Genomic DNA, 15,914 nt, shown 5'->3' with positions numbered 1-15,914 from the left:
TAAGGTATCAGACCGACACCACGGCAAGCCATGGAAATGCACAGGTGAGGAACTCTGGTCTGGATCTGTACTCAGAAACCATCAGTGCTAATTGGTAACCAAATGTGTCTAAAGCCTTTGCTGTTACTGCTAAAAAAAAAAACCAAATTAGCTTGAATAGATGTCCTGAAACCCATGAGGATTTCAATGCAATGGTCACTAAATCCTCAACCTGGTTACAAAGAAACACACCTGTATTGTTCTGGTATGTTTTCAGATCTTCCATGGCACGGGTGCTTCACAGGGCTGCAGTGTGCATGTTCTGCTGTCTCACCTTCTCCTGGTTAGCCTCAGGGGTTCTGGTTTGTAACTTCAGCCCCCTGCAGGACAGAAGTGCGCCCTCCATCAACTCCACCACCCAATGCCTCTCGCACCAGCGCTGCTTCTCAGCCAGGGGGCGCTATGGCAGCGTGCATGTGCTCTCCTCTCAGGGATGCGTGGCGCCGCAGCACTGCGGCTCGTTCAAGATGGTCACGCGCCGGGGCGTCAGCATCAATCTCACCTTCACCTGCTGCTGTAGGGAGCGCTGCAACCTGCCGCCCACCCCGGAGATTGCAGTTGTGAGGCTGCTGGGGGTCACCCTGGGCCCGGTGGAGACCACCACCCCCACCCCTGACTTCTGCTCTGAGAACACCACCTCTACGGCATCGGGTGGTGTATAAAGTGGTGACCTGGACTAGTTTATATGAATGGCATCATATGGGAAAGTGGCCATTTACCACTGACACTATTCTCGTGTGTGTGTGTGTGTATGGGATAAAAAAAAAGTGTTTGTCTCTCTGGAACATGGGAGCTGGAGAGTGCATCTGGCATGTAACTGTCCTAGGTTCTCCAAAAATGTTCTGCAGCCAGGAGCTTTAAACCCTGCAAATAAAAAAACACTGTTTGACTAATCGTTTGAAACAAGTTTTTTCCTGCCAAAACCGTGTTCTTTCAGAAAAAATCAGCTTGTAATTGTGACTTTTTGTTTTTAAAACTCCCAGAATGTCAGTATATTGCGGTTATTAATTGTTATATTGTATATTAGACTTTCATTAGTCAACAGTCTGGTTCAGTCAAGTGATTGGAGTCTTGAACAAACCTCTAAACTAATTGCAAGCTGCCTGCAGCTGCACCCAATTAGAGGCTGATCTTGGCACCTGTGCATTTAAGAATAGATTTGGTCTGCTGCTTACCAGGTATTGACCTCAAATGCCATCTGATATGGTCTGGATTGTAATCAGGGAAGAATGACTTGGCCTTCCTGTTGTCTGTAGCCAGACTCCATCTCCCTCAGTGGTGAAGTGTGGCTTCAACTGCCAGCTTTAAAACAGGACTGAAAACTTTTGTGGACAAAATGAGGTGCCCCATTCAAACAGGTGTGTGTGCCTCTGCACTTGGAGCGGGCTGTCAGCTTGCTGTTTTTGGAGTGCTCCTGCTGCTGCTGCTGTTGCCTGTGCCCCTCCACGGTGCCAACTTGTGGTGCTTTTACTGCCCAGTGACGGCTGTTGTGAGCCCGTGCATGCCTGTGTTGTCTCAATGCCGTGCGGGTAAAGTCTGTGCCAAAGGAGGAGGCCAATACGGGCAATACTTTGCCTACTTCAATAAAGGCTGCCTGCCGGAGGAGGAGTGCCAAAAGACCAAGTATATAAGATACCGCTTCCTTAACGTTAGCATGACCTATTCGTGCTGTGACTGGAACTACTGCAATGCTGGCCAGCGTCCTGCAGCATCCTGGACCCTTCTGTGCCTAATGGTGGGAGCTGTGCCATTACTGAGCAACTGGTGGCTCTAACTAAGGGCCCGCTCAAAACTGCTGAGCGTGCCAAGAGATTAGAATGAACACTGACTGATGTAATAACGGCTTTGGATACTAGTCTGGACTACAGGGGAGAGATTCACCCAGACGGAATGTTTGCCGGTTTAGATTCTTCGTGTTTATGTAAACAGTTATGTCGTCTTTTGTAAACAGATGTAATATTTTAATGTGATGTGAGGGCCAGTCAAGCAACTGCTCCTTACCAGTAAACACACATATTGCTTTTATAGTGCTATTTCACCTTTCTCTTCTAAAAATAAAAATATAAATTTTTAATCATGGTATTGTGTACTTGAGTTTAATATCATCAATTCACTGACCAGCATTTCTCGCTGTAACAAAGACACAAAGAACCACAGGGCAGATGTTTTGGAGGTTTGGACAGTTCTTTATTTCCCTTTTAATAAGGCGGCTGGGTCTTCCCATGGTGGATATACATATATATACAGGAGATTGCTATACTGGAGCTACGCTGAGAGGAGCGGGTCCATGTTACACAGACTTCAAAAAACAACACTGACAGGGCAATCCTCACCTCCAGGTACCAGAACTTAACAGAGAGGGGCAGAATGGGAGAGGGGGGGAGAAGGGAACGTGGGAGGGGAGGCAACATCACGAGAGAAGAGTAGGGGGCTGGCGGGACAGGAGGTGGGGGAGGTGGGGTGGGTGGGGTAGGGTGGGGTTGGGTTGGGGAGCTCACTGCAGTCGGAGAGTCGGACTCGACTGCCTAATAACTTAACACTAGAAAATAAGACATGTCACACACAGTGCATCTTAAATAGGTTACATGGAGAACCATTTACCATAAATATCTGTATTTTGGGAACCAACATATATAAAAAATAATAAAAACCAACAAAAAATCATTGATCAGTCTTTATTTTTGTGTTTTTTTTTCTTCTTTTTTTTGTCCCCCCTGTATTTCGTTCCTTCTTTCTGCTCCCGAGGCGTAGGCATCCCCTCGGCCCTCATTCGTCCATCCCGGATAAACGAGAGAAAGTAAACAAACCCCAAAAGTATCAGAATTAGTAGAAAACTAACGAACGAATGAACGCAACACCACAGTCAACTCATCACAAAAAATAATCCACAGACACACAGAACAGCAAGAAACACAGTACTCTTTATAGCATCTTCATCACTGGTATCCTTCGTCAACACATCTTCATCACTGGTATCCTTCGTCAACACATCTTCAACACCGGTATCCTTCTTCAACGCCGCTTCAACACTCTGTCGTGGTCTTTCACTTCCTCTGGGGCCCCGGGGTCACACTGCTGGCGATGTCTGCTCCAGCTCAGTCAAAACTCCACGGCCACATCCTCCTCTTCATCATCATCATAACGATCACCCTCTTCTTCATCATAACTATCATCATCATCATCTTCTTCTTCGTCATCATCAGTGATATCATAGAACTTCACAGTGTGTTAGGAGGAAGGGTGCGAGGGACAGAGCCAGGAGATGGGGGCATTATCACAACTTGAACAGGAGAAAATAAAAATATCAACAGCAAGAATCAATAAAAAACAAACTCGAGAGTCCATGAACAAGGTAAACAAAATGGCCACTTCTGTTGTTGCTCTTCTCCTTCCTGTGAACCTCCTTTAGAAGGCTTTGATTGGCTGCAGCTGAAAAAACGGATTGGATGGCCCATGTGTCTGTCAAAGAGAGGGTGGGATGGTCTAAGGCTGACTAGAATCCACTGGAGGGTGGGATTCGACAGGGCGTAGTTGCTATGTCAACAAGGAAAAGATGTGGTGTGCAGGTTTATGTGTGATTGGCAGGTCAGAACCTTGCTGTTGACCTATTGGGTTCTAGGCGCGCTGCCGCAGTGCCCGCCTCTTCCGGTTGTAGTAGTGACGGAGTCCGGTCTGCCTGGCAAAGTTCATCATGTAGTTCTGCTTGCGGGTGCTGGCGGGGAGAGAGAGAGAGAGAGACGGGGCGAGAGGGAGAGAGGAGGAGGAAGAGGAGGAGGAGGAGGAGGAGGAGGAGGAGGAGGAGAGGACACGAGACATGGTTACCCGTCAGAGCCATGACAACCTGGAGTCAGGAGCCATGCATGCTCTCAGTCACTCACAGATACACTCTACTCTACACACAAACGCTAGTAGCTACACATCTACAACACCATGCCAGCAGCCAGCAGGCCATTTCACTCAAACCTCAAACACTCACATCACCTCTGGTTATACTGAATCTGGCTTGAAGTCAAACAGCTGACTTGGTTCCAAATACATGACTAATGCTCTACCACTGCCTTTTATGACTTCATGTATAGTTGACATGCTTTCAGCTTTCATCTACCCGTTTGTTTGATTAATCTTGGCCCTGTGTGTCAAAAGAGATAGTTTTTTGCACTACATCTTCTCAATGGCTGAAGCAGACAGCAAGCAAACAGAACAACACATAAAACACAAAGCACAAAGACACTGGACGACTCTGTCATCTCACAGGCTTTCTCTAGCTGGCTGAACTCTGATTTGGGTCTCTGAGTGTTTGAGGTCAGAGTTCACGTGGAAGCCATCATTCAGGGATCAGAAAAGGGGACAAACACAACAGGACCAAACAGAACAGACTGGAATAATAATAATAATAAAAAAGACGCTGTGCTTGGAACACAGAAGACACAAGGGACAAAACAAGTATTGGAACGGTAGAACAAGACAAAAGAAATGGTGAGATTCGCTCTTGCTTAGCCTGTCATTGCCTCTTCCATCCAACAGGGCGGTGCCAGTGAGCCAGGTGTGCAGCCAGGGCAGGCATGTGGGCCTCTGCAAAGCGGTAGGGGCGGGTGGGGGTTTGGGGCGGAGGACACAGATGGTGGGGGCATGGAGATGTTCGGGGGGGGGGGGGGGGGGGTCTTCTTCCCATACTGTTGGTTCTTGTATGACCTCTCTCTGATGGGAAGGACATTGGCAAAGCCTCCGCCAAGCTCCACCATGGTGCTCAGAGCAGCCATGGATCCCTTCAGAGAGGAGGGCTGGTTTGGGATATGAATCAGCGGGGAGATTACAGCCATGCAAGGGGTCCTAGTGATGTTCCGATGTCTTTTGCGTGTGTGCTACAGAGATGATTGATGGGGGCAGTGGAGTGAACTGATTGGCTGTTAGTGGTGAAAGGCGGGCCAGTCACATTGGCACCATGCACTGCGGGCGTACGTGTGACTGAGTGAGAGAGCTCAAAGAGAGGCGTCCACCCGGTGTGTGCTGAAGTGACCACTCTACTCATGGAGATGGACGGCGCAGACCCACGCAGTATGAGATGCCACGCCATGACTGACAGTAGTCTCAATGTGTACAGTAAGTGTCTGAATGGAAGCTCTGTTGTGCTTTACTACAACAGCTACGGGCTTGTTTTTAGTGACCTCAATGCATTGAGAAAATGGTTGGCAATTACAACACTATCACTACTTCCTTAGCTATTACTGTCATCTGCTATTCTGCATAAAAAATGTCAACAATTGCAATGACATACTGTAAGGCTTTCTACACCAATCATATCAACACATAGTAACCAAATAATAACCACACTGACATCAAACTGAACGTAAACATTGATACAGTAACAATAATAGGGAAACTCCACAGAAAGCACAAACATAGACCAGGGTGCCATTGAAATATGTATGAATCTTAGAAACAAATCCGTAAAAACATCCTCTAAATGCTACAGTATGAACAGAACTTAACGTTTGGTGCGTTATATTGAAGTTAAGTCTGTGTACTGGGTATTGTATCAATTGAACCATGAACAAAGAATGGAAGCAGACCTCTAGTGAGACTGCCACCAGATTCTGGATCGCTTGATACTGTGCACTTCGTTCTATCTGCATTTTGCAGCAGTTCTTGCTAAGGATGTTATATTGCCTCTCTTCTCCTTACGTAACCCATAGCAACAGAAACCTGCTCCTCGACTGGTTAGTCATCTGTTTTAAAATTAGAAATAATGATTAAAAAAAAAATCACTTTAGAAGTCACTGGAGCCTAACAAAAATTAGAAAAAAAAAATATGTAATCCCAGGACAAATTTCACAGCCAAGCATTTAAAGCTTTGAGTAGCTGTGAGAACCCCCCCCCCCCCCCCCCCCCAACTGTGAGAACAAGAGAAGAAGATTCTTATGAGTCATTCCTGATACAGCGCCTAGCAACACTGACTGACAAGACTGCCCTCAGGCCAGGCCCTACCATGGCCCAACGCTGGCCCTGATCTGGCCCTAGCAGGCCGGGCTGAACCAACTGGAGACTCTAGACTCTGCGTGGGGTGCAAGAGTGGTGGGTCTGGAGGGGCATATGATCATACGACGAGGATGATGATGATGATGATGATGATGATGATGATGATGATGACGAGGACTGGTCAGGGACGGATGTAGGGAGGAGGAGGAGGAGGAGGAGGAGGAAGGGGGGGGGGGGGTCGGGCTGCATTCCGGGGAGAGACGGAGCACTTACCTGACTCTACAGCCATGCCAGAGGGAGCAGAATACAGAAGAGAGCAGAGGTTAGAGCACAAGAGGGGGGGGGCAGGAAGGGACTGCTGCTGCCTCCTCGCAGGAAGGTCAGGGGGGGCAAGAAGCCTGGCCTGGGGAGGCTGGGGTCCCCACACACCAGAGGAGAGGAGGAGGAGGAGGAGGGGGGGAGAGAAGAAGTTCAAACGAAAGAGAAGGAGATATATGAAGAGGAGAGAGAGAGATAGTGAGAGAGAAAGAGAGAGAGAGAGAGAGAGAGAGAGAGAGAGAGAGAGAAAAATGGGTGCATGGAAAGCAGAGATGGTAATCGGAGGACACATAAAGCAAGAGGTTGAGTTGATGAAAAGAGACAAGAAATAAGAAGAGAGTGGACATGAGAGTGACCCACAAACAGACAGATGGTCAACAACAACAAAAAACACACAGAGTCATTTAGATGAAGGAGGAGATTAGAGAAAGAGATGAGTCAAAGACACACACACACACACACACACACACACACACAGGGGAGGTCAGAGGAGAGTGGACCATTTCAGCAGGGAGAGACAGAGCGTGGGGGAGGAGAGATGCGGAGGAGAGATGACCGACAGGACGAGCGTTAATGAACACGCCAACGGAACAGGAGAGGATGAGGGAGAGGATGAGGAGGAGGAGGAGGAGGAGGAGGAGGAGGAAGGCGGAGAGCCATTCGGGCAGACAGGTTAGTGCCAAGTGGGCAGGGTCAGGCAGGTGATTTTGAAGAACCAAAAACAAAACCGAACCAAAGCAAAGCAAAAAAAGCGATTGAAGAGGAGTGAGAGGGAGAAGAGGAGAGGAGGAGTGATGGAAAGAAAAGAGATCAAAAAGAGAGCAACGTGAGGATCTGGAGTACGGCTGGTGTCTGGCTGACACTGTTAGAACAGGAGGAGGAGCAGGGCAGAGAGGGAGGGGGAGTGTGTGGAGGGGGGAGGGGGTAGGGTAGGGACTGTGCTCTTTGTGGAGGTGTGTGTGTGTGGGAGTGTGTTTGTGTGAAACTTGGCCAAAAGGGTTACTGTGCGATAGTGTGCATATAACGTGAAAGTGCTTGCAGTTCTTGAGACTCCGAGTTTAGCAAAACCCTAAAATATTTTCCATAAAACATGAAAAAGCTGAAGACCTGACCAGAAGTGACACGCTAGTAAATAACAATATCGGCTCTCTTTGATCACACCCTCAGTTCATTCAACAGAACCCTCAATTCATTCTAAATGCATTGCAAGTGTTCTAGCGAATAGCATTAGCAGCAGTTCAAAAAGGCAAACGCTTCGTTTTCTGTTCTAATTTGCACTCATTTGAACACAGTAGTCGCACAGTGTGATTGCAAAGATGGTTAATCTTCCTGGTTATCGGGAGTAACACTTAACACAGAGGAACTAAAGAGAATCACAACACATACTGCACAGCTGAGTGTTGACTAATGGGACTGATGTAGATGGTCTCTTTAATATAATATAAACAATTTGTAGACAGCAGATGTTGAAGTGTTGAAGATAAAGATACATTGTCTGTGAAGTGTGAAGCCTGTCTGTGTGAAATGATTACACCACATCAGTGAAACTGAGTGTTGTATGTGGAGGTGTATAGATATGTTTACTGCACTAAAGTGTATAGATATTAGTGTGTGTGTGTGTGTGTGTGTGTGTGTGTGTGTGTGTGTGTGTGTGTGTGTGTGGTCAGAGTTAAGGATACGCCTGAGGAGTAGCAGGGCTAGTCAGGCTGTTACTGTGCGGTTAGGTTATGGCTGTTATGGTCGTTGGGTTTGGTCATTGGGTTATTGTCATTATGGTCAACATGGTCACTGGGTTACTGTCGTTATGGTCGTTATGGTCATTATGGTCATTACGGTCATTCTCATTGGGTCTGGTCATCAGACTGTGCTGGAGGAGGTACTCACAGGACGACTTCCACGTGGTCCAGCGCCCACTGGTCATGGCCCGCTCCGTCATGCCGAGGCTGCCACCACCGCAGCTGCACCCCCTTCACACGCGCCTCTCTGCAGCACAGACAGACAGGCAGGACAGAGGGAGAGACAGGGAGAGAGAGAGACATGGGGAGAGAGAAAGAGAAAGAAAGAGAAAGAAACAGAGAGAGAGAGAGAGAGAGAGAGAGAGAGAGAGAGAGAGAGCCAGACCAAGGGGCACACGGTTGTAGACCATGTTAAGGCAAAAGGTTACTATCAATTCACAATTCAAAAAACGATCAATTCAATTTTCAAATCTCTGACTTCATATATGATGTATGACAGTTATGTTATACATAAGTACAGGAACTGTTCCATTGGATGGCTTCATTCAAGCCTATCAAGTTGAGCATGGCTTTATCTAAAGGCAACCTTCCAGGAAGACAACACATAAGGGCTCAAGACACAAAGCTCTGGGCCATATTAAGGGTATTTAGGGTGTGTGTGTGTGTGTATGTGTGTGAGTGTGTGTGTGTGTGTGTGTGTGTGCCGTGACTCACAGGGGGATGTTGTAGGAGACTCTCTGGGCCATATTTAGGGTATTTAGGGTGTGTGTGTGTGTGCGTGTGTGTGAGTGTGTGAGTGTGTGAGTGTGTGAGTGAGTGTGTGTGTGTGTGTGTGTGTGTGTGTGTGTGTGTGCCGTGACTCACAGGGGGATGTTGTAGGAGACCCTCTGGGCCTTGATGAAGTCTTTGGGCTGGTGCTGGGCGATGACGTGCCAGCTGACCCCGTTGTTGACGCTGTACTGCAGCAGCACGGCCCGGTCCACCGAGTCCTCCAGCTCCAGCGCCGTGTTGCAGCTGTCCGTCTGGGACACACTGCCGATCTGCAGCACGAACATGATCTTACTGCAGCACGAGGAGAGAGGGAGAGGGGGAGAGAGGGAGAGAGAGAGCAGGAGGGAGAGGGAGAAATGGAGGGAAAGAGAGGGAGAGGAGAGACACTGTGAAACATGGCGAGATGGAAATTGATGACTTTCTAGATTTACACCATTTAATTAATGGCTTTATAGATTCAGACCATTTGCTGGACTGCACAGTCTGACAGATCTGATTCACACGGCTCCTCTATCACACCCATTTTGAGCTTGTTCCCCAACACTGACCAGCTGTGCTCCACAAGCCTATTCAACACCACTAAGACTTTTGCACCTCCCAACACAAACCCCACAAGCAGCACACAACGAGTGGATTAAAAGCGTCGCTACTCTACTCGATGAAACCCCATCCCAAGAGTTCCCTTCCATCCTCCACTCGGTACTGTCGCCCCCTGCTGTTCGGTTTGGGCACCGCGCTGGTACCGGTACCTGGCTCTGGTGAGGTCCAGGGGCTTGGTGACGGCCTGCCTCATCTTGCAGCCGTTGAAGTAGAGCGAGTCCCCGTGGGCGTGGGGGGAGAGCTGGCCGCAGCCGCTGCCCACCCCCCCGCCCTGGATCAGGCTCCAGCTCTCCTGGGACACCGTGCTCGACTCAAAGTTGTCCTTCACCGAGCTGGGCAGGTCCGTGCTGGACAGCGAGCAGTCGTCACCTGAGATGGAGAGTTAGGGAGAAGCAAAGAGAGAGAGAGAGAGAGAGAGAGAGAGAGAGAGAGTAAGTTAGGAGGGTACAGAGAGAGAGAGAGAGAGAGAGAGAGAGAGAGTTAGGAGGGTACAGAGAGCGTTAGGAGGATACAGAGATCCTAAACAAGATCCTAATCGTGTGTAGATGAGGAATCCTAAATGAGTGTGAAACTGGGGAGTCCTAAACGAGTGTGAAACTGGGGTAACCTTGAAACAAGTGTGAAAATGGGGAATCCTAAACGAGTGTGAAAATGGGGAATCCTAAACGAGTGTGAAACCGAGAACAGTAAGTGTGAAATGGTCACTCCAGTAGCAACAGCAGGGCATTGGCAGCACTCTTAGGTGCTAGTCTACAGGTGGCTCTAGTCTCAACTGGGCAAACGGTGTAGTGTGAGCTGCCCACCATGATGTCCTTCGTCACAGATACAGACGGCTCCGGTCGTGCAGTAGCCATGCCCACTGCAGAGGTTTGGGCAGGCCTCGCCAATGTAGACGTGGTCCACTCCCCAGGCATGCCGCTCACCAGCGCCCTCCTTCTGGATCCAACGGAACTGCGTGGCTCTGGGAGGGGAAGAACCGCAAGATGATAAAATTGAGAGAGAGATTCGATTTTTGATTTTAAAAACATAATTTATTCCAGTTTTACACAGCCAAAGCAGAACAATCAATCATTTTTTGCCATCAAAAATGTAGAGATAAATATAGAATAAATAAAAACATTTTCAACAAAAAAAGTATAAAAGATGGCTAAAATACAATTCATTTCCAAACACACGCAAACGCATATTGCTTGTTTGAGAGAGACAGAGAGCTCAATGAAAGAGAGAGGGAACTGATAGAGAGAGAGAGAGAGAGAGATTACCCGGAGGACACGTGGTCAGGGAGCTGGACGGTGACCCTGGTCCACACTGAGCTGTTGACTGGGCTGTAGATGGTGGCCTCGTGGAACTGGAAGGGGGAGCAGCCCACGTTGTTGACAGAGGAGGGGAGGCATGCGGACTGTACCAACTGCCATGAGTCTGACCTGTGTCCACAGAGACAGAGGGAAGAGGGAGCAGGCCAGTAATAATGAGTGAGGCAACGTCTGACAGGAGAGAACACGCTGATATCTTTTCAGTTTGCTTTCATTTGTCACAAAAATATACACATACAGTACACACTTACTCATACATATACACACAGACACACACACACACACACACACACACACACACAGACGCACACGCACACACACACACACACACACACACACACACACACAAAGACACACATATAGAACTCACATAGAAACACACGCGGACACACACACGCACACGCACACGCACACGCACACACACACGCACACGCACACACACCAACCTGGCATCCTTCCTGTATTGTAGAAGTACAGAGTGATGGTCTTCACATGTGTCCGCTTCACAGCCCACCACAATCTGCAATAAAAACGCACAGACAGACACGCCAAACAGACTGTTACTTCTGGCTCCTGACAGCGCCCCAACCACCATCTTTAATGTGTGCAGCCGTCTGGCGCAAGGACCTTGAACTGCAGAATATAGCCGGGCTGGACGATGAGCTCCCGGGTGGCCAGGATGTTATGGGTTCCGTCCTGGTTTTTGTTGGGCCAGTACAGATGGAAGGAGGGGTTGCCACAGAAACCAGCCGTGCGCACCGCGTTGGGGTAGAAACTCCAGCTCTCCTCGTGAGAAACTCCCTCTACGTGGAGGAGAGAGAGAGAGAGAGGGACAGATGGAGAGAGAGGGAGAGAGAGAGATGGAGAGAGAGGGATAGAGAAAGAGACAGAGAGGGAGAAAGGGAGAGAGGGAGAAAAGGAGAGGGAGATGGAGAGATAGAGAGAGAAGGAAGGAGAGAGAGATGGACAAATGGAGAGAGGGAGAAAGGGAGAGAGAGATGGGCATACAGTTGAGGTGCACTTTTCCATCACAGAGGAGATAAACAATAACATCTTTTTTTCTAGAGCATCCACACCCAATCATTCAGGTGTCCCACGAGTGAGCATTATTACCATCGTCAAATGTGTCCAGCAGGATGCTGGGGTTGATGTCCGACCCTCCCACCAGGATGTTGTCCAGGGCCCACTGGGCACGCTCCAGACTGGGCGTGGCCAGTCCCGAGGACACGGTGAAGGGCTGCCACCAGCGCAGGCGTGTGGCGTTGGTCAGCGCCCCCTCTGGGAGCACGATGTAATCGCGCCGCACCGTCACGTACTTCAGATAGTCCATCTCGTGCAGCAGGGTCCAGGACACGCCTGACCAGCAGGGGGAGACAAACGCACACAGGTAGAGGGGGGGAAAATAGAAACACAATCAATCAAAGATGATCAGACCTTTTTTTTTTGTTTTGACAGATCTCTTAAAGCTCAGGTGTGATTAGGGTGCATGTGGACGAGGCTGGACCGAGGGGACCCCACCTCCGTCTGTGGAGTAGTCCAGCAGAACCCCTTCCCTGCGGCAGGTGGGCCGGTGACACATGGTCATGTTGTCCTCACTGCCAATCCTGGCCCAGTACTCCACGAACCTGCCAAACACCAACATGACATCATGCTCAACCACATGGCAGCAGACAACACGAACGGGTAAACAACACGCCTCAAAAGACCATCATGTACAGCATCTATAAACCGGTGCCCCTGGCAGCCTTCACAACTACAGTATCGTATGGAAAATTAGACATTGATGGGGCTTTTCCACTGCATGGTATCAGTTCAACTCAACTCAACACTACTCACTTTTTTTGGTTTTCCATGAGTAAAAACTGGTACCTGGTACTATTTTTGGTATCACCTCCGTTGAGGTTCCAAGCGAGCTGAGCTGGTACCAAAAGGTGACATTAATGACATTACACTTGTTTTCTTCAGCGTTGCTATGGCAATCGGCAAGCTTATTTGTTGCAGTGAAAAACAAACACCCGGTACCAAAATCGAGTAGAATAGAGTCGAGTCGATGTGAGTTGAACTGATACCATGCAGTGGAAAAGCCTCATTAATGAATTCGAAAGTGAGGTTGAGAGAGAGAGAGAGAGAGAGAGAAGATGGCGACTGACTTGGATCCACGGAGATCTAGGTCGGCGGTTACAGCCTGCCTGGCGTCGGCTCCGCCGAAGTAGAGCGCGGTGCCCTCCACCAGCACCCCGCAGTCGGTGCAGGGACGCCCGCCCTCCAGCACCTGCCACTGAGGCCCGTGGGTGCCCTCCCAGTCAAAGCGCTCCTTTAGAGAGGCCTGCAGGAGAGAGAGGAGGAGAGGAGAGGAACAGAGAGAGAGAGAAGACAAGAGATGAGAACAGAGGAAAAGAGAAGAGACGAGAAAAGAAGAGCAGAGAAGAGAGGAGAAGAAAAGAGAAGATAAGAAATGAGACGACAGGAGAAGAGAGAGAAGAGGAGAAGAGAAGAGACAAAATGAGGACAGAGGAAAAGAGAGGAGATGAGAAGAGAAGAATAGAGAAGAGCAGAGAAGAAAAGAGAGGAGAAGAAAAAGGAAGAGAAGAAAAGGACTGCATATGACTGAGGAAGACCAATGGTGGCTGGCCACTGTGCATGGTGAACGATGGCCACTGTGCATGGTGTACACTGTCCACTGTATATGGTGAACACTGGTCACTGTGCATGGTGAACGCTGGCCACTGTGTGCATGGTGAACACTGGCCACTGTGCATGGTGAACGCTGGTCACTGTGTGCATGGTGAACACTGGCCACTGTGCATGGTGAACGCTGGTCACTGTACATGGTGAACGATGGGCACTGTGCATGGTGAACACTGGTACCTTGAGGGGTGCGCTGGCGTAGCAGTTGGGTCCAGAGAAGCCGGGGTCACAGAGGCACCGCTGGTCCAGGCAGTCGCCATGACCACCACAGTGGCTCTCGCACGCCGGCCCGATGTAGAAGTTCTCTACCGCCCACTGCATGTCCGAGTGCTGCTGGAAAAAGCGGAAACGCACCGGCCTGTACGCACACACACACACACACACACACCATCATCATTAGACATTTCCACCGAACATTCTGTGTACTGTGGTCTGTTTGCTGCAGGCTTTTTGCTTGTTCATACGCCTCTGTGCTAAATATAACCCCAGTGAAGTGAATCCCATCTTGCACCACAGATTCAGATAAACAACACACTTACAGTAGGTCTGAAGGAGTGTTTTGACAGTGGCTCTGACGTCAACTCTGTTCTGATCGTGTCTTTGAGAGCTTCGGCTCTAAGAGCCCTTCAGTGTCTGCTGTGCACTGGCCTGTTGGCACTCAGCAGCTCCACAGATGATTCAGCTGACTCACCACACATGGACCACTAATACTGTGGGATTCAGTCACATCTCAGCCTATATGTGTGTGTGTGTGTGTGTGTGTGTGTGTGTGTGTGTGGTTTGTAAGATCCCCCCTTCACTGTAAAGCACTTTGGATGCCTTGAAAAACACTATGAAGGTGTTGTTGTTGTTGTAGCTGTTGTTGTTGTGGTGGGGGTAGTGTATGTGTGTCTTTGTGTGTGCGTGTATGCATATACAGTATGTACTGTATGTGTGAGTGTGTGTGTGTGTGTGTGTGTGTGTGTGTGTTTGTATGCATGTATGTATGTGTGAGTGTGTGATGTTGGGGTGAGGGGTCACTCACGTGTCGGCCAGGTTGTCGGGCAGGGGGAACACGGCCCGTTTCCAGCCCTCGGCCGGGAAGAAGACGGAGGGCTGGGACACCTGGCCACCGCACCTGGGGTCAGCCGGCAGGCACTGGGGCACCAAGTACTTCCAGGTCACGCCAAAGTCCACCGAGTACTGGACATGGACCTGCCTCTCAGCATGTCTCTCAGGCAGTGAGCAGCCCACAGCAATCTGCACACACACACACACACACACACACACACACACACACACACTCATTAGAAAAGACTGGAAGGAACAGTGATTGACAAGGATCTTGGACTTTCAACACTTGTCTTTGAACCCGCACACACACACACACACACACGCACACACTCATTATTAGGAAAGACTGGAAGGAACAGCGATGGAGAAGGACCTTGTACTTCCAACACTTTGAGCGCTAACCTTGAACTGCATGACCCAGCCCTTGTCGGGGATGATGTCGTGAGTGATGGCGTACACCTCCCGGCCGTCCACGTTGCCACACGCCATCACGCCGTCAGGGGAGTTACAGAAGCGCTCCACCGCACAGTCCTCGGAGAATAGCCAGTGGTCACCCACTGGGACAGAGAGAGGGAGAGAGAGGGAGAGGGAGAGAGAGAGAAGCTGTGTCATATGGCAGACTAAAGACATTCTACTAACCCTGCTCAACAGTTTTCTCTAAACAGATCAATTGTACTTTAATAAACAGAAGCCGTCAGGTGATTTTAAGAGTGGTTTAGAGAAGGAGGCACCATTATTATCTTACCGCTTCATACCAGGTTTATTATTTATTCTATTTGGCAAGAATTGCCACCTTCTTCTTCTTCTTCTCAGCATATTTCTATAGACACACTAACTAACACGTGAATGTGATCTATAGACACACTAACTAACACATGAATGTGCTCTATAGACACACTAACTAACACATGAATGTTATCTATAGACAAACTAACTAACACATGAATGTGATCTATAGACACACTAACTAACACATGAATGTTATCTATAGACAAACTAACTAACACATGAATGTAATCTATAGACACACTAACTAACACATGAATGTAATCTATAGACAAACTAACTAACACATGAATGTAATCTACAGTATAGACACACTAACTAACACATGAATGTAATCTATAGACAAACTAACTAACACATGAATGTAATCTACAGTATAGACACACTAACTAACACATGAATGTAATCTATAGACAAACTAACTAACACATGAATGTAATCTATAGACACACTAACTAACACATTAATGTTATAAAGGAATTACTGCTTATCTTCTAAACAAATCTGATGTCCATATGATAAAGAGGGAGCCAGATAAGGTGTGTGGGGTTACCTGTGCTGGCCTCGATCTCTTCAGTGGGACTGCGGCTGGATGGCGTACCGTCGGCTGGCGCCCTCTCGTGGTTGGGCAGGG

General features: G+C 48.7%; 1 protein-coding gene across 1 annotated transcript in view; it reads right to left on the bottom strand.

Annotated features, from left to right (window-relative positions):
- Positions 1-2,204: 2,204 nt before the first annotated feature.
- Positions 2,205-15,914, bottom strand: part of reln (reelin) — a 137,864-nt gene continuing 124,154 nt past the window's right edge. The window contains exons 50-64 of the mRNA XM_062547073.1: positions 15,834-15,914; positions 14,897-15,051; positions 14,466-14,680; positions 13,622-13,799; positions 12,904-13,079; positions 12,272-12,378; positions 11,867-12,109; positions 11,381-11,556; positions 11,200-11,273; positions 10,703-10,864; positions 10,244-10,401; positions 9,590-9,809; positions 8,934-9,131; positions 8,218-8,316; positions 2,205-3,751 (exon numbers count right to left, since the gene is read on the bottom strand). The exon at positions 15,834-15,914 is cut by the window's right edge and continues 167 nt beyond it. Of these exons, the coding sequence (XP_062403057.1) occupies positions 3,655-3,751; positions 8,218-8,316; positions 8,934-9,131; positions 9,590-9,809; positions 10,244-10,401; positions 10,703-10,864; positions 11,200-11,273; positions 11,381-11,556; positions 11,867-12,109; positions 12,272-12,378; positions 12,904-13,079; positions 13,622-13,799; positions 14,466-14,680; positions 14,897-15,051; positions 15,834-15,914 (2,339 nt within the window). The 3' untranslated portion in view covers positions 2,205-3,654. The remainder of the gene's footprint in view (positions 3,752-8,217; positions 8,317-8,933; positions 9,132-9,589; positions 9,810-10,243; positions 10,402-10,702; positions 10,865-11,199; positions 11,274-11,380; positions 11,557-11,866; positions 12,110-12,271; positions 12,379-12,903; positions 13,080-13,621; positions 13,800-14,465; positions 14,681-14,896; positions 15,052-15,833) is intronic.

Source organism: Sardina pilchardus, chromosome 10 (genome assembly GCF_963854185.1).
Source record: "Sardina pilchardus chromosome 10, fSarPil1.1, whole genome shotgun sequence".
Lineage (NCBI taxonomy): Eukaryota > Metazoa > Chordata > Actinopteri > Clupeiformes > Clupeidae > Sardina > Sardina pilchardus.
Note: the sequence above shows the minus strand (reverse complement) of the source record. Positions and strands in the feature narration are given on the sequence as shown.